The following is a 25,103-nucleotide window of genomic DNA, read 5'->3' as shown; positions in this document are numbered from 1 at the left end:
CCTTCTTGACCTTGTATGCGTCTAGGGTTTTCCCCAGGTAGATGGCCCAAAGAATTGCAGAAACTGACACTGGATCCACCTTTGGGATTTTTATTTGCAAAAAAGGGTAGACAAAACACAGTCTCTTGATGAAGGATAGAGGGTTTAGGTAGAAAGTTCAGGTACTCTTGGAACTGCTCAAGATAGGGAGTCGCTCACTATAGAAATCCAGAGAATTGCCACTCACAACTAGATTCTCACAGCTACCGGATAGACCTCCTCTCACTAGGCCTAGCAGCCGATAGTTTGATTGTTCAAATAAAGAAAAGCCTCTGCCACAGACATTCAAGTGTCCTACATGCAAGTCTAGAACACTGGTGAATAAATTCTCTGCCACAGACTTGTTGTAGAACACTGGTGAATAAAGTCTCTGCCACAGACTTGTTGTAGAACACTTGTAGTAACTGAAGGATGTAGACAAATTTAGAGAGCCCTCATACGCTACCAGTATCTTGCAGCCGGTCCGGCAATACCGTACGAGTGTAGATTCACTTGGTGTCTTTCAACTAAGCCTCCAGGCTCTTTCTGAGAAGCCAGCCTTATGCGTGGCCTCCCCCCGAAGAGCCCTCCCCTGATTGCTTCTTCAGTTGCTGGATCTCTTGACAGATGAGACAGCACCAGACCACCTTTGAATCCTCCTTCCAGTTACTTTGCCTCAGGCTAGCCATCCCCGAGCCTTGGAATTGGATGGATCCAAACCCCCAAGCCATGAGGGCCACGGGGGCTGGTCAGGAGGACCAGGACCAAACAGATAGAAAGATCTTCTGGACCGCAACCCAGAAGCATGTGATGTCAGTACTCTAAGTACCCTCTCCAAGAATGCACAGCAGGATGACACTCCCACTGGGCTGGTTCCGAGAAAGAAATGGCACTCAATGCGCCTAGCTAAACTGCATTCTCACACTTGCCAGAAGTGACAGCGACACCTGTGGCCAAGCAGAACCCAGTGCAATCCAGCTAGACTGATACTGAAACCATAATTTGGTATAATTAAGCCCAAAAACCAAACTGCGGTTTTAGAAATTTTAAATAGAAAAAAACACATAGCGCGTGCTCTTCAGGAGCCGGCGTTACAGTTCATTTTAAAAAATGATCATATCTTTGGTGTATACAATGTGCAAGCAGAATATACATGCATACCCTGCTACCACTTCCACCTAAAGACACACATCTTTGGTTCCAACAGTCCCTTGCCCGTTGGTGGCTATTTTTTAGTCTTGATTAGAATGAAGAAAGAGATGCACAGTGGCTTGCAACGTGGTTAGCACCTCTGCCTAGCAACACTAGGGTTGAATCTCAATCACAACACTACCTGCCCGGAGTTTTCATGTTCTACCTGTACCTGTGTGGGTTTCCTCTGGGTACTCCGGTTTGCTTCTACGCTCTAAAGCAATGCTGGTTGGTAAACTGGCTCCTGTCTAAATTGGCCCTATTATGTGTATGTATGAATGTAAGTTAGGGACTTTGTGAGCTCCTTGAGGGCAGGGACTGATGTGAATGTACAGTATATATCTAAAGCACTAGTAAATTGATGGTGCTATATAAATACCTGTAATAAAAATAAATAAACCATTGCCAAATTTTCCCCATAGCCTTCATCCATGCTTGGCAAGTTTGTCCTTTCTGTTTTTGTCACCACCACATAAAAATACATTAAAATCATCCCAACAGAGACAACGACAGCAATAAAAAGTGTGCTAAAAAAGGTGATAAAATTGAAATCGATGAACCTGTTGGGACACAAACAGCAACATAACAAATGTTTTAACACTTTTCCACTCTGACCATAAAAGAAAAGCTTTGACTGCAGATATTTTGTAGTAACGTAACATTTGTCATAAGTATTTGTAGCCTTCATAAGAAGTATCTTTATGTTATAGGCAGCTCATTCAAATGCTCCATTGTTTTTTAAACCGTCGCGTTTAAAAAAATGAAATATGCAACGTTGACTTTACCCTCAAGTTAGGGTTTGTTCAGTTAAAAATATCTCTGACGCTCAAACACAAAAACACATTTTTACCACACCCAGTGTGGTATTTACCTAGTTGTATAATGTTAAATGTGCGTCACTACACTGCTTTTACTACTTAACATTCAACCTTTTTTTCTAACATAATTAATATTCTAATAAGATTATTTTAGTTACTCGTGATTTAATAATTAGCTGATTTCAGTTGGTGTTATTAATGAAATCATTAGAAATGTTTATAAAGAACTACCGTGGTTATTCGATTATACATCTTAAACTAGTTTGACATGTTTTTCTTCTATAGTTCTATTCAATATGCTAGGAATGCATGAATATGAAAGGTAGAATTACCTTCTCTAGGGTAGACACCAAACCTTGTGCAATTCATTAGTCTGTTTAGAAGTCTACAACATTTATTTGTGGTTTACAACACTGTATGACCATCAAACATTATCTGAGCGGAGATGGACCTACACCTAAAACTAGGACTTCTGCTGACATTGGTTACTTCTACCATTGCAGGTAAAATTCTGCATTTATTCCTTATAAGAACACTTGAAAGCCAGCGTTAAAAATTTTGGTTTTATGTATGTGAATGGAATGAGTGGCCTGTTTCTTATTTATTGTAACAAGAAAAAATAGCCTTAAACATTTGTTTAAGCATCTGTGGTTAACTCTAGGCCTAGAATATTTGTATCAGCCTGTCTTGTAAACTGCCATGAACATACATAAAAATACACTCATTATACAGAATTTTGATGCAGTAATAAGGTTGATTTACTAAGCTTAACACAAGGATAAGGACTTTTATTTTCAGCCATGTGACTGCAATTTTCAAATCATGAAATACTTATCACTTTTTTGAAAATACAAATCCCTATCGTTAGGGATTAGTGTGTTAGCTTTGTGTATTGAGCTTATTATTAGTGCTAAATGTTACCTGTTTACAGAAAATGACAATTTATTTTCACTTCATTAATAATCCCTAAAATATGTCATGTCAGTCACACATAAGCTGGCTTCATACTTTATTAGTTACCATCTTAACATATTCAGAATACTATTATGTGTGTGTAAGCATTTGTTGCTATGCTTTTACATTATATAATATAAGGGGTTAGTATAACATTATTTTATATTATATGTTTATTATATGTGTATTTTTTTATTATTATTATATAGCGCAGATGACAGCGCTTTACATATACATATTGTACATTCACATCAGTCCCTGCCCTCAAGAAACATACACTCTAAGGACCCTACCTCAAATGCATATACACATACTAGGGCCAATTTAGACAGGAGCTGATTAACCAACCAACAAGTCTTTGGAGGAAGCCGGAGAACCCTGAGAAAACAGACGAAAGCAAATTAAGAATTTGCAAACTACATGCAGGTGGTGTCAAGGTTGAGATTCAAACCCATGACACCAGAGATACAAGGGAGTTAGTAAATTAGTTATGTCTTATATCATAGTTAGCTTACATATAATGACAAAACACAAACTAATATCTAATGATTTTGCTTGTTTAGTTCTTTTGGTAAACTGTGAAATCTATGGGAGCCAAATCTTGTTATTTTAATTTTGCCTTTTTCATTACTAATTTGAAAGCTTTTGGGTAAAAAGGGCATGGGTAATTGGGCACTGCCATGTATCAACAAATTTACCATTCAGAAGGGAGCAGGTATTTTAACAAGGCTTACATGGGCAACATTAAAAACCACAACAATCCTTTAACTAACATGTTTGGGGATCTCTTAAACCTGCAAGTTAAATGCTACACCTGTACAATGTGCTTCATCAAAAGGAACATTTATAAAAAAATAAAAAATATTGCCAGTGAATAGCATTTCCTGGCTGGCCTGTTTTTGTTTGTAGAAAATGGCATGGGGTCCCCTTCTAAATCCATACCAGAACCCTACTTGATAAGGGTCTTATAGGAATACAGCCTAGCTGGCCAGAAAAGGGAGAGACAGCAAGCATGTGCCCACCTAAACCATACCAACAGTTAGGGAATGCATTGGGCACGGGACACAAAGCATCCTCCCCTCAAAACACCTTGTCCCCATTCTGACAGGGACAATGTGAATAATGAATAACAAAAAAAGAGTAAAATAAAAATATCCACACTTTAGAAAAAGTTTTGCATTTAAAAGTAAGTAAACAATATTCCACAGTGTAAATCCAAGTTCAGAGATGTCGTCCAATGATGTATATCATATGTCTTGCGAAATTCCCTGCTAACACAAACATGACAACACTGCACCGTGATAATACTCTCTCATTGCTACTCTCATCACAAATGATAGCCCCTGGCCAGCTGCTGAATGTCAACAATCTGACAAAGGGTGCAAGCTGATACAATTGACCAGTATATGACAGTCTAGATGTTACACTTCCTCAAACTCAATCTATCCAAAACTGAGCTCATAATATTTCCTCCCCCATGTGCCTTACCCTGACTTCTCCATCAAGATCAATGGCACACATCAACCCATGCCCCATCATCACTAAGAGAAAGACTTCAAGCTGCAGTAGCCAGAAATTTGGGCAGGCAGGGGCAAACTGTGAACAGCTTGGGCTTTAGTCAAACTCCTGGTCCATCAAAACCTAAACCTGCTTAATGAATAGTATACAGGAGGTGACACTAAGAGGCCTGTTTTGTGCATTGAACAACTAAAGTGAAATGTCTTGCTTTTTGCACTTTTACTATGTTGCTGCTACCATTTAAAGGGTTGCCTGGGTGTAGTTAGGGGTTAAGCTTAGGTAAACCCTAAAAAGTCTCAGTGTATGGTGCTCTGTATTGGTACTATATTTACATTACATCAAGTTGCAGAGCGAAGAGCTCAGCTCTGGTAATTTTCATTACAAAGATTAGGCAGTGCCTAAATCCCCCTTACACTAATCTATGTAACCCCAACCTTCACACAAACTTATCTTATGTAAAAATAACCCCATGTTTGCTTACCTTTTCTCCTTTTAGGATTCTAAAAGGCCAACAACTCAACCATGAAAGATTCCATTATGAAATTGCAATCCATAATAATAATTATAAAATTTTCCTCAATAAAGAAATAACCCATTTGAGAAATTATTGCATAGGAATTGTAAGGTTGTAGTTTCTCAGCCTGCTATTTATTGAAGAAAGTATAGTCTGAATAAGGCTGTCCATACATTATACAATCTTCGTGTACAATTTTCCTTTAGATTTACCAAAGCCAAATATGAGGTCAAACCTAAACAATTTGCATGCAATTAGGCAGGCCCTTGCACTGCATAGGTAAAGGTAAATCTAAAGGAAATGAAATAAGAAAATTGTATAATGTATGGCCAACTTATGACGCAGGCTAGTCCACTTATCAGAAAATTTTCAGAATCAAATGAAACTAAATGGATTATTTGTGGAAGGCTTCATGTCCCTGGTGAGGGTTTCAGTAATATAATGGATTACTGATGAAAAAACGCAGTTATTGATAGATTATAAGTGGGAGCCAAAGAATCATATTTAGCTAACAGATTCCATTACAGAGATCATTACAATTGCTGTGTTGAAGTTAAAGTGGAGCTCCACCCTAAAGTGGAGCTTCCGCTGATTGGAACCCTCCCCCCCTCCGGCGCCACAATTGGCACCTTTCAGGGGGAGGGGGGTGCAGGTACCCGTACAGTACAGGTATCTGCACCCACTTCCGGCATAGATATCTGCAGAATCAACGCCCCTTTCCGCAGAATCTACGCCCCTTTCCACAGGTCCCCCGCTGTCTGCTGGGAAACGCACGGATCCCAGAGACAGCGGGGACCATCCTTATTGCGCAGCGCGACTCGCACATGCGCAGTAGGGAACCGGGAAATGAAGCCGCAAGGATCCACTTCCTGATTCCCATACCCAAGATCGAGAGATCGGCTTCGGGTGCTGACATCGCGGGCGTGCTGGGCGGGTAAGTGTCCTTATTTTAAAAGTCAGCAGCTGCAGTATTTGTAGCTGCTGGCTTTAAAAAAAACAAAAAAAACTGCGGAACTCCCGCTTTAAGGAATGCTTCGGCCAGGACTTTATGGTTCTTTACAGAAGTATGATTTGGGTGGTGACTTTTCTTAGTAGAGAGGGAGAATAAAGGGCTAGGAAAACAAATGAATTTCTGAGCAGTTGCTCACATGTGTCCCTTGCTAGTGCAGTAAACACAGGATATGGGCTTATTAACATTTGCAGGAAAAACTTCCTGAACATTTAGATGAATGAGTCTTCATTTTAGTGCTGTTAATACACAAATCTATGACCTGAGGATAAGGAGAGTGCTGGTTTAGAGAAGAGGGAGCAATCACTTGGTGTGCTGTTAATAGGCTGTGGTTACATAATCATATATATTTTTAAATACTGTATCGTCCCGGTTATTACAAATTGCAACCATATATTTATCATGATGTGGTGTGGGGTATTATTATTACCACAAAGTAATCAACTTTGATGTATTTGCATGCAAATGCATATAACTGATACCTAAAATTATTTTACAGATGTTCCATTTTATGTTCCTGAAATTACGTTCAAGCCATTTCCAGGAAAACTGACATTCTCAACCTTCACCCTTGACGAACCACAGTGTATCTTCCATCAATATAATACAAGTACAGTTTGGTTAGTGGTTGCCTTGAACAGTGGTATGTTAAAAAGTTCATACATTTAATCACTACAAAACTTAAATATCATGTTCTTGAGGTCTGCTTCCAGTGCCATACAACTTGTTCAGAAAAACTTGACACTTGATTGGTATACACAGAATTGTCCCTAATCTAAATCAGACTTTGGTCATTGGTCAAGTATAGTCACTATTTCTCTATTGTAATCTCTGAAAACTTTAATATCACTTGGCAGGAAAATTGTATTGAAGGCACAACTCCATACTATTGAGCTTTAGGCTATTGTTTTCAGCCTTTAGTCTACCTGTCTCAATCTCACTCCCCTAGAGTTTTTGAACTATGAAAAAATTCTAGCCCCCAAAAAAGCACCCTGTACTAGTGCAGGACCTACCCCAACTACTATACCACTTTGGTAACTATCTTTTTTTTTTTTTTTTTACTGAAGGGCAATCGCCTACCCCACTGCTATTGTCAGCCTCTTCTATCATATTGGTTTTTAGGAATGTCCAAACTCCTGTTTGTGCCCACAGTAACAAGACTATCTGGGCTCAATATAGCATTTTTACTTTCACCATTAACAGTAAAAACAATAATTTTGCTTTTCTGACTTAGTTTAGTCAGTGTCACACAAATGAGCAGTTACCTCCCACTCACTACTCTCCAACTGATTTGTCATCAGGTATCTATCCAAACCTCTGCAAGGTTAAAACTCCTCTGGCACAGCTTACCAATCTCCATGTTTAGCATTTCCTTTTGCACTTTGGGTGCTTTGTCAGGTTTAACAGAAGAACCCACATTTGTATCAGTAACCCTGATTTACTTACTCACAGTTGTGACACTGCTGCTTACATGAACATCAGTTACTTTAACCCCTTCTTGTATTACAGTCAGAACTTCTGCTTCTTATCACTTTTTCACCCTTCCATTTGGCAAGGGTTGCTGCAGCAAGTACATCGAGGGGCCTCTGATATTTGATTCCTCAATATGGTATAAAAGTCCTCTGGGGTGCCCTCCATAGACAAAATTACCCAAAAAGCAAAAAAGCAACCCAGCAATGAACTTCTTTGTCATTAACAAACATTTTACCAAACCATCCTGATTTTGTCCACCCCTTTTCTTTAATACAGTATTCCAAGTGCTGGTATTCTGTAGTACAAACCCATCCCTAAAAGGAAAGGCACAGAAGGACATAGCAGATGAACATTCAGCAAGTAGCATTTCTTTCTTTTCTGTTACAAAAAGGGAAACACTGCATGGGAACCTTTATTGGACTGCATGTGTGAAGAGACATATTAGCTGGAGCTTTAGAGAATGTGTGTAAGGGATATCAAGGGCAGGTATCCAGTGGCAGCAAGGATGACCAGCTCAGTGTAGCTGCGCTAAGAAACTGAAACCAGACTGTGCATGATTTAGATTAATTGGGAAACAAAACCCATCTGAACACCAGCAAACAATGCCCAGCAAACGTGAAGATATAAGTGAACAGTAACCCAGTGACAGAAAACAATATATACACGAAGGGGAGCACAGATAAACAGGGTAAAATCAGAAATGCAAGGAACAGTCAGAAAGGGAGAACAAGGACTTGGATCAGGAGCAAGGGGAGCAGGTATGAGGTAGCAGGTTACAGAATACAGGTACATGGCAGGAGCAGGATCAGGCAGGAACTAAGCTCAGGACAAATCAGTAAGCAAGTATCTGGTTTACTGGCAAAACAGTGAAGCAAGATGGAATAGTAAAGGAGGGACTAAATACCCTCCCAGCATCAGGTGAGGACTAATTGCTTGGATCTGCTGGCGGCTGGGAGACATCCGCTAGTGAATACTGGAACTAGAACTTTCTGATCCGGGAACCATGGTGCCACCAGCAGGTAATCCAGTTCCTGACAATGTATTTCTTATAGGGACCTCAAATCTAGAGATAGTGTCACTCATAACGAACACCATAGTCATAGGCTTATCTAGAACTCTTTCACTGTTACAAGGGGTGAATGCAGGCACTACCTTCCACATAAACTTGGTGTGCAAACACAGACCTATGTCAGGTTACCTTCAGTTTTATCCAGGAAAATGGGACATTTGGCCACAGAAGGCCCACACTCAGTGCATCACAAGCAGGGTACTTGCCTCCATGTCTTGTCAGAGATTCTTAGTAAAATCTGAGTTTGGATCTGCTATCCTAACAGTACTTGACCCACATAATTATTGGGTGCTTGCAGTGACTTCAGTGGATAGCACAATTCCAAAATCTGATGAAGAGACAGGAAATCACCAGCACTCCATTCAAATTTCTATTGCATATATTATTGTGAAGACCGTGTCACATAAGTGCAAGAAAACTGACTTATGACAGCCTAAGTGGCAAACTTCCAATAATGTCATAATCCGGCCAGAATAGATAGGTAAAAAATAAGCCATGATACATGGCACAAAAGTACAGATACCTAATAATGATAAACGCTGCATACAGCCCCAAATGATCCTGCTCCTGGAGAGCATGCTGAAATAGATAAAAGTATGCCAGTAAAGGATTCACCCAATCTTGCCATTACTTGGCAAGATCAAGGAGATAAGGAAGGGGGCAGGAGAGGAAAGAGAAAAAAGATGGAATGTAAGTATGAGCAGATATAAAACAAAAGCTAAATATACAAAGCCATCAGAAGTGTCCAAGAACAATACAGTAATGTGCTGCACCCTTACACAAAAATGATAAACAATGCATTGTTTATCTTTTTTGTGTAAGGGACATTACTGTATTGTTCTTGGACACTTCTGATGGCTTTTGTTTTATATCTGCTCATACTTACATTCCATCTTTTTTCTCGTTCCTCTCCTGCCCCCTTCCTTATCTCTCACGGCTCCCGCAGTGTTCCTGGGAAGGACAGACGAGGATAAGCCGACTCTGTAGATAGCTGCATAGCAATGCACTGACGCGTTTCTGTCATAATTTTAGTCAGAGGGCATCCACGGGTCTGGACTTGGGTGAGGAAAGGACCCTCTTCAAGACACACAGAGGTATTCTGACCAGTGGAATGGGAGCAGGTGTGAGGACAACAGGAGCCAGAGCACATCCGGGAGATCTCCAGGGAGAGGGACAGCCAACTGGCTGGTGAGTGAGACAGTCGGGACGACTGAGAGGAAGCCTAGGGAAGATCTGGGTGAGAGTAGTCTGAGATGGGTGCAGAGTCAGTCTGGGAGGACTGCAGCCAGGTGGGCTGGCAGTGTATGATGAGGTGGGATCAGTAGCCACAGGAGGACAGCTCGACACTGTGACTTCTTTTTTTAAAACACAAAGGTGCCTGTAATGGGCCACTGCTGGAGCTGACAGTCGGTCAGATCCCATCCAACAGTATCCAGCTGGGAGTGATTTTTGTTTCTGGAAGCAAGTTTTGTGCAGGAAGCAGAAGAGGAGTGTATATAGAGACTGTAAATAGTTAAATGACCCTGAAGAGTTGTTGCTTTGATCAAGTGGACATTTCCTATTATCCCTCACCCCATCCAAGTTTATTTCCCTGAACAAAACAAAAAAAAAAAAGAAGTGCTGGACTTTCCTGACTCAAGTGTACTGTAAAGATGTGGCGTGCCTGGCTGTGCAGGGTGGAAATCCTTTTACACTTGTGGCTCCTTAGGGGGTGCGCTACATTGATAATGACTGTATTGGTGCTGACTGGGCTGCACTATTGGAACTTTCTCTAACTGCATCACACTGCTGCTACATCTAACCTTCTGCCTTTTAAAAAAATATTTTAAATTGTCAAAACTAGCTAAAATTTCATTATGGTCTTCCGTTAATAATAACACGAAAAAATTAAAAATAAATGCAGTGGCCAAGGCTATCAGAACTGTCACTGCTGATTCACATGCCTGTAGCTTGTCCTCACCTGGCCACTGCTTTCTAGATTGACTGAACTGCCTCTGTTCCTGAAACCTTTCCACTGTGAGCTGCAGTGTCTGGGAAGGGGAGTGAGTGAGACACAAGAAAGGAAGATTTGGCTCAGTCAGGAGATTTAGGCTGTCATACAGGGTCCTTTAGTTGTACAATAGTAATTGTACTTGATATGATAAATATGCAAGTATGATAAATATAGTCAGTATATAAGTATGAGTATCATATTCTTGTATATAAGTATGATAAATATTGAAACTATCTAAACGAATTAAGCTAATAAAATTAATTCAAGAAAATATTTATCTTCACAGGCATATGTCGTATAAAAATTATATAGTAGTAACTGCTGACATTGTCACACTTTGAGTTTTCATATGGTTATTGCTTTTCTCCTTTGTTTTTTTGCAGTTGTGCCAAACTTAACAACAGCAAATCTGAGTAACCCAGCTGATTATTCCTCATTCAAAACAAATAAATATTATCACATCTACAAAAGAACTGCTGCTAACTACCCATGCTCTGACGTGATTCCAGATACTGTTGGCATGATGCCAGTTGGATTTGAAGAAAACTGCACCAATGTTAATTTTTGTAATGGTCCTTTAACCAAAACTGGATCTTACCGGTACATTTTTGTTTCTTTTTTAAAGTTTAGATTCATTTTTAAAATGTGTGAGACTAAGACTAATTTCCTTGTCTTGCCTGTACAGCATTTCCTGCATTGTTGTTGTTTTTTTTTTATTGCATTTCTAAATGATTTTAGTCTAAAATTAAATACATGAGCATTGCATTTAACATATCATCCATTAACCACTTCCGTCCTGGAAGGTTTTACCCGCTTAACCAGTTTGGGACTGCCCACTGTACGTTTGCGCTTTCTGGTCGTTCTCCAGAATGACATAATGGTGGTCTGCCTATGTAAACAAGGCAGACTTTCCTTCTGTCAGACAGGGAATGCGAGATCTGTGAATCCTACTGATCAGGAACACAGATCTCTCTCTCTCTCTCACAGAAAGCACTCCCAAGGAACACATCTAACCCTTTCATTGCCCATGATGTTAACCCCCTTCCCTGCCATTTTTTTTTTTTCAAAATTGTTGCTCTTTTTTTGTTTATAGCGCAAGAAGTAAAAACCACAGAGATGATCAATTACCACCAAAAGAAAGCTCTATTTGTGGGAAAAAAAGGACACCAATTTATTTTGGGTACAAAGTTGCACGACCACACAATTTTTTATGAAATTAACACAGTGCTGTATCGCAAAAAATGGCCTGGTCATTAAAGGGATAAATTCTTCCAGGGCTGAAGTGGTTAAAGACCATGTCGTACGATGCTATGTCCAAATAAAATGGATGTCCTTTTTTTCCCACAAATAGAGCTTTCTTTTGGTGGTATTTGATCACCTCTGCAGTTTTTATTTTTTGCACTATAAACAAAAAAAAAGCATCAATTTTGAAAAAAAGAAAAAGAAATTACATCCAATAAAAAATGTAAAAAATCGAATTTCTTCATCAATTTAGGCAAATATGTATTCTGCTACATATGTTTGGTAAAAACAAATCCCAATAAGTGTATATTAATTGGTTTGCAGAAAAGTTATTGCGTCTACAAATGGTGGGGTATTTTTGTGGCATTTTTCTTTTTCTTTTCTTTTTTTTTATAGTAATGACGGCAATCAGTGATTTTTAGCCAAACTGCGACATTGCGGTAGACAAATCAGACACCTAACTAACACTTTTGACACTTTTTTGGGAACCAGTGACATTATTACAGTGATCAGTGCTAAAAATATGCACTGTTACTGTACTTAAAACACTGGCGGGGAAGGGGTTAACATCAGGGGTGATCAGAGGGTTAAATGTATGTCTAGCTGGTGCTTTCTAAATGTGTGGGTGTTGCTCTGACTGGATGAAGGCAGAGATCGGTGTTCCTGCTTATCTTCTTCCCTGTCAGAACGGCAATTTGCCTTGTTTACATGGGAAATAATTGCGGATGACTAGTGGACATCAGGTTTGCCTGACCCGCTGATTGGCATCCCCTGTGTCCAATCAGTGCGCGATCACGCCTCTGGTGGCGTGGGCGCCCTCCAGTGCCTATTGACGTACAGGTACATTGTTTCGCACAATAGAGCTGACCTGCCACAGTAAAAGTGCGGTAGGCAGTCAGCAAGTGGTTAAAAGCATAATTAAAGGCAAAGCTTTATTTTACAGTTTTTGATAGAGTGGGGATGGATTTGATTATCTATCAGGTTGTAAGCAGGGGTTATTACCCCTTTTAGTAAAGTCCCATCCCTGGGTGGAGCTAGTGGGTGGAGTAAAGTACCCCTATATAATCTGGTGTGGGAGGAGTCTTGAGCAGAGGAGTAATGGGAATAGGCTACCCCTGGTATACAGCATGTAAGCCTGTAGCCTAAGGAGGAGAGTACCCTTTGGGGTAGGCTGTAGAGACTCTGGAGGAAAATCCACTTATGAAGGACTTAATTAGAGGAGTGTGGGAGAGTTGTCCATACATTCTTTGTTTATGTATTTCTACCCAGCGTGGATTGTACTACTGAACTTAAATCTATGGAGGTGAAGAATGTGATGTAAAGATCCATTAATCTGTTTCTACCACAGTAGAATAATCTAAAGGCTGCTCTTGTGGACACTCCTTTATGATCAGAGGTGGGCCCATGTAAAGGATTTGCTATTTGTCGTAATAGGGTGGATGAATAGTGCCAGTATTCTCTAGCTCTGGGCAGTTGACTATGACTATTGCACCCTCGGTGCACTGCAGAAGATGCCAAGCTTTCCTCTTTGAGGTTTTCCCTGACCCACCCTGTGAGTGGATAGTGCCTTGAGAGGAGGCCGCCATCTGGGAAGAGGTCTCCCAAGTAATTCTTCAAAGAGGAACAGCCGGTATTATCAAAATAATTTACAATTCTTTATTGAAAGATCCACATGTACACTGAGAGCTAGTAAAAATGTATCTATAACAAACCTTCACCACATTCAAAAAAATTAGACAACGTTGTCTGAAGACACAGATGGCCACCACAAGCAGACATACTACACTCCTCACAAATCGAATGAACTTCTAATCCTCGTAGCTGGATCCCAGTGGGAACATGAATGGATATAGTCTTAGAGCAATTCGCTCAACATCTCATAGATGCAACACCTTGAGCTTTTAGCATCCCACAGCTGGGTTAAATAGAAGATATTTAAGAGCAGTTCAAAGACTTGACCCCGGTAAGGCAGATAGGAAAATAATGATGCATCTATGGCAAAAATAATAATGATATTAGAGTACAGTTTCCTAATGATGTAAACAGAGCAGGAATCAACATGGCAGGAGTATTCAGGGTTCCCCTGGGTAGCAGGATGTACACTGATTGTCCGGAAAGTTCCTGTTACAGGTGGGGATGGGCTACTGGATCTCTAAGGAGCAGGTGAGTGTGTGTATATGTGTATACACTTCCTAGCCGGGAAGAAGGAATCGATACAGCTCACCACTCTCCTGATGTCCAGATCGTCCGCAACCTCCAGGAAAACAGACTGACAATCAACCCGATTCCAAAAAGGATGGAAACCACAGAGGATAGAATAAAGGCTCTGTCCACTATTCCATGTGTACCGTGAGCATCCAGTGTCATTTGCATCCAGTGCCGTAGTTCCTGCAAGTAGCTGTAGTGCTTCTGCATTCTTTTGAACCTCCCGGGGTATTCAGAGGGGGATGTCAGTCAGTAGGTGATCTGTGACCTCATTGCAGAGAGTGTGATGATGTCAAGTTGATGGGTTTCACTCGTGACTCAAGTTTCTTCAGAGCATGCACAGACGTGTGGTAATTATCCTTATATAGCCAGTGCGAAGTACAGCATATGGTGTCTCCACAGAGATCCACTTCCAATTACTCACACGATAACAACAAAAAAAGTGGCCAGCCATGGAGTGCAGCAGGGCTCCATGTACATCATAGGAAGTAAACATGGAAATAATAATTGTGAAATAAAAATAAATATAAAGAAAAAAATAATAAATAATAATGATAGTAAGAAAATGAATATAGAAACAAATATAAAAGTGAAAATAATGGGAAAGGAAATAGAGATGTTGGGGGGGTATAGAGGAGACGTAGAAATCCAACACAGCATTATAGAAAGTCCTCGATTGAGCACAGGTTAGAATCACTGGCGGGATACATTTTGTGCCAGGGTAAAGGATACCTCTAGGCATAGGAAAGGAAATTGCACCCAAGTATGGATCTTTGATGGTGACTGACAAGAGTAAGTATATAGTCCAACTTAGGAATTGATGAAAGTAGACGGAGAAGGGATCTAATTAGATTGGAAAATTATTTAAACTCATGTTGGTCTTCGCTAGGGAGAGATTGACAGAACCAGATAGATAAACACTAGGGCTCAAGAAACACAGACAAATTGCATGCATTGTTGAGCCCCAGGGGCTGTAAGCTGTTTAAATTAAAAATACAAATTCTTTATTTTTGGTAAAGAATTCAGTCAAAACCGCCTCTCCTTAATTATTTATTATTTTTCTTTATTTATTCTTTTATTTATTTTTTATTTTTATTTCACTATTATTATTTCCATGTTTATTTATTTACATCCTATGATGTGCATGGAGCCCTGCTGCACTCCATGGCCAGCCACTTTTACTGTTATCGTGTGACTGGCGTAGTAACCAGAAGTGGACATTTGATGAACTCTGTGGAGACACCATATGCTGTACTTCGCATTGGCTATATAAGGATACTTACCACATGTCTGCGCATGCTCTGAAGAAACTCGAGCCACGAGTGAAATGCTTGTGCAGAAACGCTCTCTGCAATGAGGTCACAGATCACCTACTAGCTGACATTCCCCCTCCGCATACCCCAGGAGGTTCGAAAGGATACGGAAGCATTACAGCTACTTGCAGGAACTATGGCGCTGGACACCAAGGGCACTGGTGGACGTTCATGGTACACGTGGAATAGTGGATAGAGTCTTTATTCTATCCTCTGTGATTTCCATTCTTTTCCATATGTGCCTTACCCAGGTCAAGTCTTTGAACTGCTCTTAAATATCTCCTATTTAACCCAGCTGTGGAATGGTTAAAAGCTCAAGGTGTTGCATCTATGAGATATTGAGCGAATCGCTCTAAAACTATAACCATTAATGTTCCCACTGGGATCTATCTATGAGGATTAGAAGTTCATTAGATTTGTGAGGAGTGTATGTCTGCTTGTGGTGGCCATCTGTGTCTTTAGAAAACGTTTAATTTTATTGACTGTGGTGAAGGTTTGTTCTAGATACATTTTTACTAGCTCTCAGTGTTCATGTGGATCTTTCAATAAAGAGTTGTAAATTTTTTTGATAATACTAGCTGTTCATCTTTGAAGAATTACTTGGGAAACCTTTCCTTCTCCCCTCTTTTTTGTTAGCTTACCCTAATTCAGAGGGACACACCTTAAGTCTCCATTCAGGCTTTAAGGTGATGGTATGTGATGTCTAAATGAGGAATTGAATTGAACAAATTTCAGTTCTGCTTTTTCAGCCAAATTTGTATTAGGTGTAGCCGTAGTGTCTTTTTTATCCTTGTTGTTCTATCTGGGAAGAGGCCATTTGTCAGAAAGACCCCTTGAAGCAGCTGGAAACAGAGCACTCAGGCTCTCCTGGTCCTAAATCCTATTCTAAGAGTGAGTGGCAGATGGGTTCCAAACAGACATGCCTTCAAACGTTCTACTTGGTGAGACACAAATGGAACTCATGAATGAGGGTAGAGTCTACAACAAGGGAGCGGCGATACTTAGGGACACGGTGGTTTTCCCATACTGTCGTTTCATAGAGCTTCTGCCACTCTGCCTCAATGAACTAAAAACAAGGCTTCCAAAGCATATGGGAAGTCTAGTCAATACAGGTCTTACACATAGCAAACCACATACTGTAATCATGGAACTGTGATAAAAAGACAAAACAGCACCCATGCCCCCTACAAGGAGACAAATAGGATCTTGAAACCTGTCCCATTGTTACAACTCCCAGTGGCTTCTCAACACCTTTCAGTTCATCCTCCATAACCACTGGTACACACAGACAAGCATATGGGTTTGGCACCTTCTAATAGCGAAGCTTCTCATCCACTTGAGAAAAAGGAGCTCCCCACAAAGCTCCTGGTTCCTCCTCAATGACCTTAGCGATCTCAGTCTGTGACTGTACTTTACTCGTAACCTTTTAACCCGTAGGGTCCCTTGCCTCCTCCGATGACCCCTGATTCTCTGACACAATCCACGTTGCTGGATTCTGCAGCTCCCTCGCTAGTGATGTCACTTAACAGCAGCATCTTCACAGATAATAACAGAACGGAGCTCCCAGATGAACATTGGGAGACATTTGCTCTGTTATTGCTCCTTGGGTAAAATCACCCAGATATCTGTGTTACAGTGAAAATTAGCAAAGTTTTATGACACTGTTGTATTCACCATAATGTAATTTTTGGGTCATTGCCTGAACATCAGGGTGTGGGGGTGTTGAAGGGGGGGGGGGCGGGTATTAGGACTGAACATTCAAAAATTGATAACTTATTTTCCTACTTCTTCTCATTTCTGGACATTTATGGGAAAGCTCAGCAAAAAAACGCAGAGAGAAAGCTTGTGGAAAGGAGTCAGAGGACTTTTCAGAGTTAGGAAACATAAAACCATCTCTCTTTCCGTCTCTTTGGTGTGTGGTATGTGCAGTTGAAAGTAGCTGTGAATAAAAAGCAGACAGCATGATGCTTCTAAACGCACTCTAGCAATAATTATTAATAAAATGATCACATGTCACAAGAGGCAGTTTGTGCAAAACGTTATAATCATTCTGGTGTACCAAGCATATTGAGGCTGTCTAAATAATGTCTTGATAATCAAGAGCTTGAAAGAATAGTCACAATTGCTTGTGTTTCTTCCTTTGTTTCCAGGGTTAAATTTGTTATATTAAATAATAACACAATGATCACATCAACACGATGGTCTGAACTCATCAGTCTGAGAACAGGTACAGTTTTCAAATTTGATTATCACATCGATTTTTGTACAATAACAACATTATTTTTTGAAATATTTCGGTTGTGGTATTATTCCTATATTATCTCACAAAAGTGAGTACACCCCTCACATTTTTGTAAATATTTTATTACATCTTTTCATGTGACAAGACTGAAGAAATCACACTTTGCTACAAAAATAGTGAGTGTACAGCTTGTATAACAGTGTAAATTTGCTGTTCCCTCAAAATAAAATAACTCAACAGACAGCCATTAATGTCTAAACCGCTGGCAACAAAAGAGAGTTTTTTAAACTAAAGTTAAGTTAATTAAAATGTCCAAATTGGGCCCAAAGTGTCAATAGTTTGTGTGGCCGCCATTATTTTGCAGCATTGCCTTAACCCTTTTGCACATGGAGTTCACCAGAGCTTCACAGGTTGCCACTGGAGTCCTCTTCCACTCCTCCATGACAACATCACGGAGCTGGTGGATGTTAGAGACCTTGCGCTCCTTCACCTTCCATTTTGAGGATGCCCCACAGATGTTAAATAGGGTTTAGGTCTATGTAGGTAAGTAACTCCCACACTGTCGAAAAAAATAAAAAGGCTAAGATACACTGCAGCAAGCACCTGATAAACTGATCCTAGACAGAAAAAAAGTGAATGTATACGTGATGGCGTTGCTCTGTGTGTAATGTGCAAATATGTGCCAAATTCTGCTAGAAAAGCATATATGAAATCACCACGTGATAATTTGCAAGCCTAGCGCAAACCAAATATTTGATACAAATAAAACTTGTATAACAAAATTGTGACACATAACGAAAGTGAAAAAATAAGTGAAATAATATGATAAAGTCCAATGTGCACAACTAAATGTGCAGTGAAGGAAACACAATCCCAAAAAATTATGATCCAGTGATAAAGTGATCAAAGAAATTGTTCCAAAAGAATGTATTTCATTTGTTTCTAAACGATATTCCACGCAAATAAGGAATCCCTCCACCGTGAACAGCAAAACAACTGGTGCCTAGTCAATCTTCTAAATGTGGCACCTCTGTGTCTACAAGCCTCTCACCTTAATGCTGTAAGGTGTACAGCATAAATAAATTCACAGAAGATAATCTTCAAACGTCCCTTTGGTCAGATTGAATGAACTTTTTTCTATCGTAGTCTCAGTATATAGGGTTTAGATATAAACGAGAAAACAGCCCATAGCGTGATGCCATATAGGAGGGTTGGTTATAACAAACAAAATAAATTAACTCACTTATTATATGTAATACCTGGCAACAATCCAGATGAAGTCACGTGATATTTACTCTGCTTGTTACAATAAAATTTCCCAAAACGGGATTACACTATGGGCATTTTTCTTTTCTGTGCCTAAACCCCCCTTATATCGAGGCTACTAGTGGAGGGAGTTGAATGTCAAACAACGTCATTAAGGTTCAGGCAGAAGGATACAAGCTCGGCCTCGTGGATCGTTGTCAGTTATTACATATAATAAGTGAGTTATTTTATTATGTTTGTTATAACCTACCCTCCTATATGGGATCACGCTATGAGCTGTTTTCTCTTTTATATCTAAACCCTATATACTGAGACTACGATCGAAAAAAGTTCATTCAAACTGACCAAAGGGACGTTTGAAGATTATCTTCTGTGAACTTATTTATGCTGTGAACCTTATGGCAGTTAGGCTGCTATAGTGAAATATTAATATACTTTCTTTTGGAACAATTTCTTCGATCACTTTATCACTGGATCATCATTTGTTTGGATTGTGTTTCCTTCACTGTACATTTAGTTGTGCACATTGGACTTTATCATATTGTTTCACTTATTTGTTCACTTATCTGTTTGCTATATGTCACAATTTTGTTATACAGGTTTTATTTGTATCAAATATTTGGTTTCAGCTATGGTTTGCTAATTATCATGATGTAATTTCATATATATTTTTCTAGCCTCCTTTGGCACATATTTGCACATTACAAACAGCACAACACCATCACGTATACAGGGCTTAGGTCTAGAGACATGCTTGGCCAGTCCATCACCTTTACCCTCAGGCTTCTTTAGCAAGGCAGTGGTCGTCTTGGAGGTATGTTTGGAGTCGTTATCATGTTGGAATACTGCCCTGTGGCCCAGTCTCTGAAGGGAGGGGATCATGCTCTGCTTCAGTATGTCACAGTACATGTTGGCATTCATGGTTCCCTCAATGAACTGTAGCCAGGGCTGGTGCAAGGATATTTGACACCCTAGGCGAAACCTAATTTTGCCCCCCCCCCCCCCCCCGAATGCGGTGTGGGAAATGCACATGGATGGTGGTTTTCCTGCACCGCGTTCTAGTGTGAACTGGGGCTAAAAGTCTGGTGTGTGAGGGCCAGCTCTGTATATGCCAGCAATCACCAGGCGGTATTGACAGGACAGATCCCTGGACACCTCATCTTTGTGTACTCCAGGCCTGGGCAGTGATCAGGGATGATAGATCAGATCAGAGATGGCTGAACAGTGATTTGTACAATTATGGACGATTTCCCCCTCCAAAATACCAAAAATTTAGCAGCAATAAAGAATAGCTGCTGCTAATAAAATAAGTTACCTTGTGAGATGTAGCATGAAATAAAATCCATCTAAAAAGCAATGTGGCACAATGACTAAAAAGAATAAATATTAAATATCAAATACTCTACACCGCCACTCAAGACAATGTTGTTTTAACACACAATCAGCCACTAAAAAACACACTTATTGTATGTAGGCTGGGGGAGTCATATCTGTATAGACTACCCACCTAACCTTACAATCACTGGGATGTCCAATTTTATTTATACTTTCTGGAAGGAATTTTAAGTGGATGCAGTGGATCCATGATCTGTCTGTGTTTGGCAGCAAAACGGACAAAGCAAAGTTGAAAGCAGTGTAAAGCACACATAAATACAAGAGGCAGCAAGCAGCATAGGTCTGTCAACCAGTGCAGGACATAATACTATATTTGACACATGTGTAGAGTGCAGTTCAGTCAGTATTACATGATGTTATGAGCAATACTACCATCACTCTGGTTGTGTCTCACCCAACCTGTGTGCATCTGCATACCTGTTGGGGCGCTGAAGCAGTGACAGGACATCCTTCCCAAAGCTATAGTCTGCTGCTCAATCCCACTACACACTGAGGATTCTGTATGTGCAGTTGCCCAGCCACCCCTGGTGTCCTGTTTCCTGGCTCAGACCCTATACAGTACACATGGTTTGCCTGGTGACATATTTTTCAGCTACCTTCTTCTAACTGGGCTGCAGCATCATGCGGGACATGTGCCTGTTCTCCAGGCTCCACTACATGTGACCACAGCCTCACTGGGAGGAAAACAGAGCTGAGAAGAAACAGCAGCAGAGATCATGAAGTCTCTTACCAGGAGAGGGGATGTTGGCAGTGTTGTGTCGGTGGGAGAGCGCTCTGATCCTGCAGAGTGCCCGCACAGTAGAGGCTAAAAGCATCGAGCCCTGGACAATGGACATTGCTGGAAAGGCTGAGGAGAGGGGAAGAGGCGGAGTTGTGGGGGGAGAACGGACCATGAGGCATATGGGAACTGGGCAGAGAGAGAGGCAGAGCTGGCTGTAGTGGAATATGATCAGAGACTGGTGGTGACGGTGAAACACAGACAGACAGGTTACTAGCAGTCTGGCACTGTGATGATCAGAGGCGCAGGGGATGACACAGTTCTCTGCCGCCGCTGCGCCTCTGACACTGTACAGAGGGACTCGGGAGCGGCTGCCTGTTGTGTTGAGACTGACTTAGTTACTGGCTGCAGAGAGAGGGAAGAGGGTCACCAGTGGCCGGGCACCCTAGGCGGCAGTGCACCCTAGTGGTAGTGGTAGCACCGGCCCTGACTGTAGCTCCCCAGTGCCGGCAGCACTCATGCACTGTACTTTGTACTCCTCATCTGGTTGCCGCCACACACACATGAAACCATCTGAACCAAATACGTTTATAATGGTCTCATCAGACCACAGGTCATGGTTCCAGTAATCCATGTCCATAGGCTGCTTGTCTACAGCAAACTGTTTGCGGGCTTTCTTGTGCATCATCTTTAGAAGGGGCTTCCTTCTGGGACGACAGCCATGCAGACCAATTTGATGCAATGTGCGACATATGGTCTGAGCGCTGACAGGCTAACCCCCCACCCCTTCAACCTCGGCAGCAAGGCTGGCAGCACTCATATGTCTATTTTTCCAAAGATAACCTCTGGATATGACGCTGAGCACATGCACTTAACTTCTTTCATTGACCATGGCAAGGCATGTTATGAATGGAGCCTGTCCTGTTAATCCGCTGTATGGTCTTGGCCACTGTGCTGCAGCTCAGTTTCAGGGTCTTGGCAATCTTCTTATAGTGAGAAATTAACATCCTGCACTCTCACATCTCAGATCAGCCTAAATTCATGCACCTTCACACCTCAGATATCTCTTCCCCCCTGCAAATCTGTTTCACCACTGTACCCCCTGCATATCTGCCCCACCACTGTACTGCCATGCACATTTGCCCCTCCACTGTACCCCCCTGCTCATCTGCCCCACCACTGTAGCCCCCTGTACATCTGCCCCACCACTGTACTACCCTGCTCATCTGACCCCACCACTGTAACCCCCTGTACTTCTGCCCCACCACTGTAACCCCTTGTACTTCTGCCCCACCACTGTACCCCCTTTCTCATCTGCCCCACCACTGTACCCCCCTCCTCAGCCCCACCACTATAACCCCCGCGCATCTGCCCCACCACTGTAAACCCCTGCACATCTGCTCCACCACTGTACTACCCTGCACATCTGCCCCACCTCTGTACGCCCCTGCTCATCTGTCCCACCACTGTAACCCCCTGTACATGTGCCCCACCAATGTTCCCCTTTCTCATGTGCCCCATCACTGTACCCCCATGCTCATCTGCTCCACCACTGAACCATCTTCTCATCTGTCCTAACACTGAACTTATCTGCTCATCTGCCCCACCACTGTAACCCCCTTTCTCATCTGCCCCACGACTGGACCTCCTGCACATCTGTCCCACCTCTGTTCCCCCTGCTCTTCTCCCCCACCACTGTAACCCCCTGCTCATGTGTTCCACCAATGTACCTCCTTTCTCCTCTGCCCCAACACTGAATCCCCCCCTGCTTATCTTTCCCACCACTGTAACCCCCTTCTTATCTGGCCCAACACTGAACCCCCCACTCATCTGCCCCATCACTGTACCCCCCTGCTTTTCTATCCCACCACTGTACCCCCTTCTAATCCCTCCCACCACTGTACCTCCTGCACATCTGTGCCACCAATGTAACTCCCTGCTCATCTGCCCCATCAATGTACCCCTTTTCTTATCTGCCCCACCACTGTACCTCCCTGCAATTCTGCTCCCTCGCCATGCTCTTCTGTCTCACTACTGAATCACCTTCTCATCTATCCTAACACTGAATCCATCTGCTCATCTGCCGCACCATTGTAACCCGCTTTCTCATCTGCCCCACCAGTGTACCTCCTGCACATCTGTCTCACCTCTGTACCCCCCTGCTCTCCTGCCCTACCAGTGTTCCCCCTGCTCTCCTGCCCTACCACTGTTCCCCCTGCTCATCTGCCCCCCAATACACCTCCTTTCACATCTACCCCACTGCTCTACCCCATACTTTTCTGCCCCAACCCTGAACCCCCCTGCTCATCTGGCTCAACACAGAACCCCCCCTGCTCATCTGGCCCATCAATGTACCCCCCTGCTTTTCTGCCCCACTGCTGAAGCCCCTTCTCATCTCTTCCACCACTGTACCTCCCTGCAGATCTTCCCCACCACTGTACACTCCTGCTCCTCTGTTCCATATCTGAAACTCCCCTGCTCATTTTCCCCACTGCTGTACCCTCCTGTTCCTCTGCTCCACCGCTGTGCCCTCCTGCTCATCTGCTCCACCGCTGTACCCTCCTGCTCATCTGCTCCACCGCTGTACCCTCCTGCTCATCTGCTCCACCGCTGTACCCTCTTTTCATCTATGATATGTGCGATATGCAGAGTGGTGAAGGGAAGCAGAGATAAGAGACATCTACTTGTCCTGGCACACTCATCCTGCTGATCCACTTCGCGCATCCAGCCCATGTGTTTTTATGTGATGTCACATACAAGAATATGAAATGGATGCACAATGATGAGCTCAGGTCAGGGGCATTTACTGAAAGCAGTGGGCTTCTGTGCAGGATCATAAGTTGGGCCTCGGAAGCTGAGAAAATTGTCAGGTGTGATTTTCATTGCGCTAAATACTGACTGTGGCTTAAAGGGACACAGAGTGCAGGGGTTCAGTAGTGATGCAAAGGTTCAGGAATAATTTCAACAAAGTTCCCAAAAGCTCAACAGTAATTCCACAAACTGTCATCTGATTGGGGTTTTCTCAATCACAGTGAAATCCCCTCTTTCTGAGATTGGTAGTGACAACCAAGCGAGTCATCTTCCTCCAGATGGTGGATGGGGCTAGCATGACTGTGATTGGCTTTAGCAGTTGCCAAGACAGTCGTCCTCCTCCTGGAAACATGGACCCCCCCCCCCAAAAGAACTGCACCCAATCTCTTCCCCATCACAAAAGTGGACGATCGCAGCTACAGCAAAGTTAGAGAACCAAACAATGTTTCCCATCTTTTACAAGGTGTCGTGGCACAGTGCCCCCTCTTAGTGCAGGTGCGACGTGGGGGATTCTGAAATTGGAATGCATTAGTGTCTCACTGACACTTCCCTGCGCTGCTCTGCTGATGGGGAGGGAGTCAAGTGCTGCCAAAAGAGGCTTTTTGTGTCCCAGGGTTGCCTACCCCTGGCCTAGGCCATCTTTATGTAAAGCAACAATTCTTTTTTTCAGATCCTCAGAGTTCTTTGCCATGAGGTGCCATGTTGAACTTCTAGTGACCAGTATGAGAGAGTGAGAGTGATAACACCAAATTTAACACACCTGCTCCGCATTCACACCTGAGACCTTGTAACACTAATGAGTCACATAACACCAGGGAGGGAAAACTGGCTAATTGGGCCCAAGTTGGACATTTTCACTTAGAGGTGTACTCACTTTTGTTGCCAGCGGTTTAGACATTAATGGCTGTGTGTTGAGTTATTTTGAAGGGACAGCAAATTTACACTGTTATACAAGCTGTGCACTCACTACTTTACATTGTAGCAAAGTGTCATTTCTTCAGTATTGACACATGAAAAGATATAATAAAATATTTACAAAAATGTGAGGGGTGTACTCACTTTTGTGAGATACTGTATAGCATCACATTATATAAAACTATAATACATCACATAAAACAAAACAAAAGTATGCACCTCTTTTGCAAAGCCAAAAGTGGGAGTCTGGGGTCACGGAAAACAAAATAAAGTAGAGGGTTTACTGAAAATGTAAAAAAATCTACCTAATACATAATACGATAGTCCGGGCCTTATCTTTAGAGCTAGACAGGGTACATAAATTCCCTAACAGGAAACATCCAGAGAAAAACAACAAACAATGGCGATATAACACTTATGATAAAGTTGTGACAATACA

The 25,103-nt window shown here is 42.0% G+C and overlaps 1 protein-coding gene across 1 annotated transcript in view; it reads left to right on the top strand.

Annotated features, from left to right (window-relative positions):
- Positions 1-2,353: 2,353 nt before the first annotated feature.
- The window catches only part of LOC143983004 (uroplakin-3b-like protein 1), a 28,546-nt gene continuing 5,796 nt past the window's right edge, over positions 2,354-25,103 (top strand). Inside the window, exons 1-4 of the mRNA XM_077482203.1 lie at positions 2,354-2,530; positions 6,522-6,665; positions 10,941-11,157; positions 17,468-17,544. Coding sequence (XP_077338329.1) covers positions 2,473-2,530; positions 6,522-6,665; positions 10,941-11,157; positions 17,468-17,544 — 496 coding nt within the window. The 5' untranslated portion in view covers positions 2,354-2,472. The remainder of the gene's footprint in view (positions 2,531-6,521; positions 6,666-10,940; positions 11,158-17,467; positions 17,545-25,103) is intronic.

Source organism: Lithobates pipiens, unplaced genomic scaffold (assembly GCF_037356315.1).
Source record: "Lithobates pipiens isolate NorthernLeopardFrog02 unplaced genomic scaffold, aLitPip1_a1.2 Scaffold_16, whole genome shotgun sequence".
NCBI classification, from domain to species: domain Eukaryota; kingdom Metazoa; phylum Chordata; class Amphibia; order Anura; family Ranidae; genus Lithobates; species Lithobates pipiens.
The sequence above is the reverse complement of the archived record's forward strand: the minus strand, read 5'-3'. Positions and strand labels throughout refer to the sequence as shown.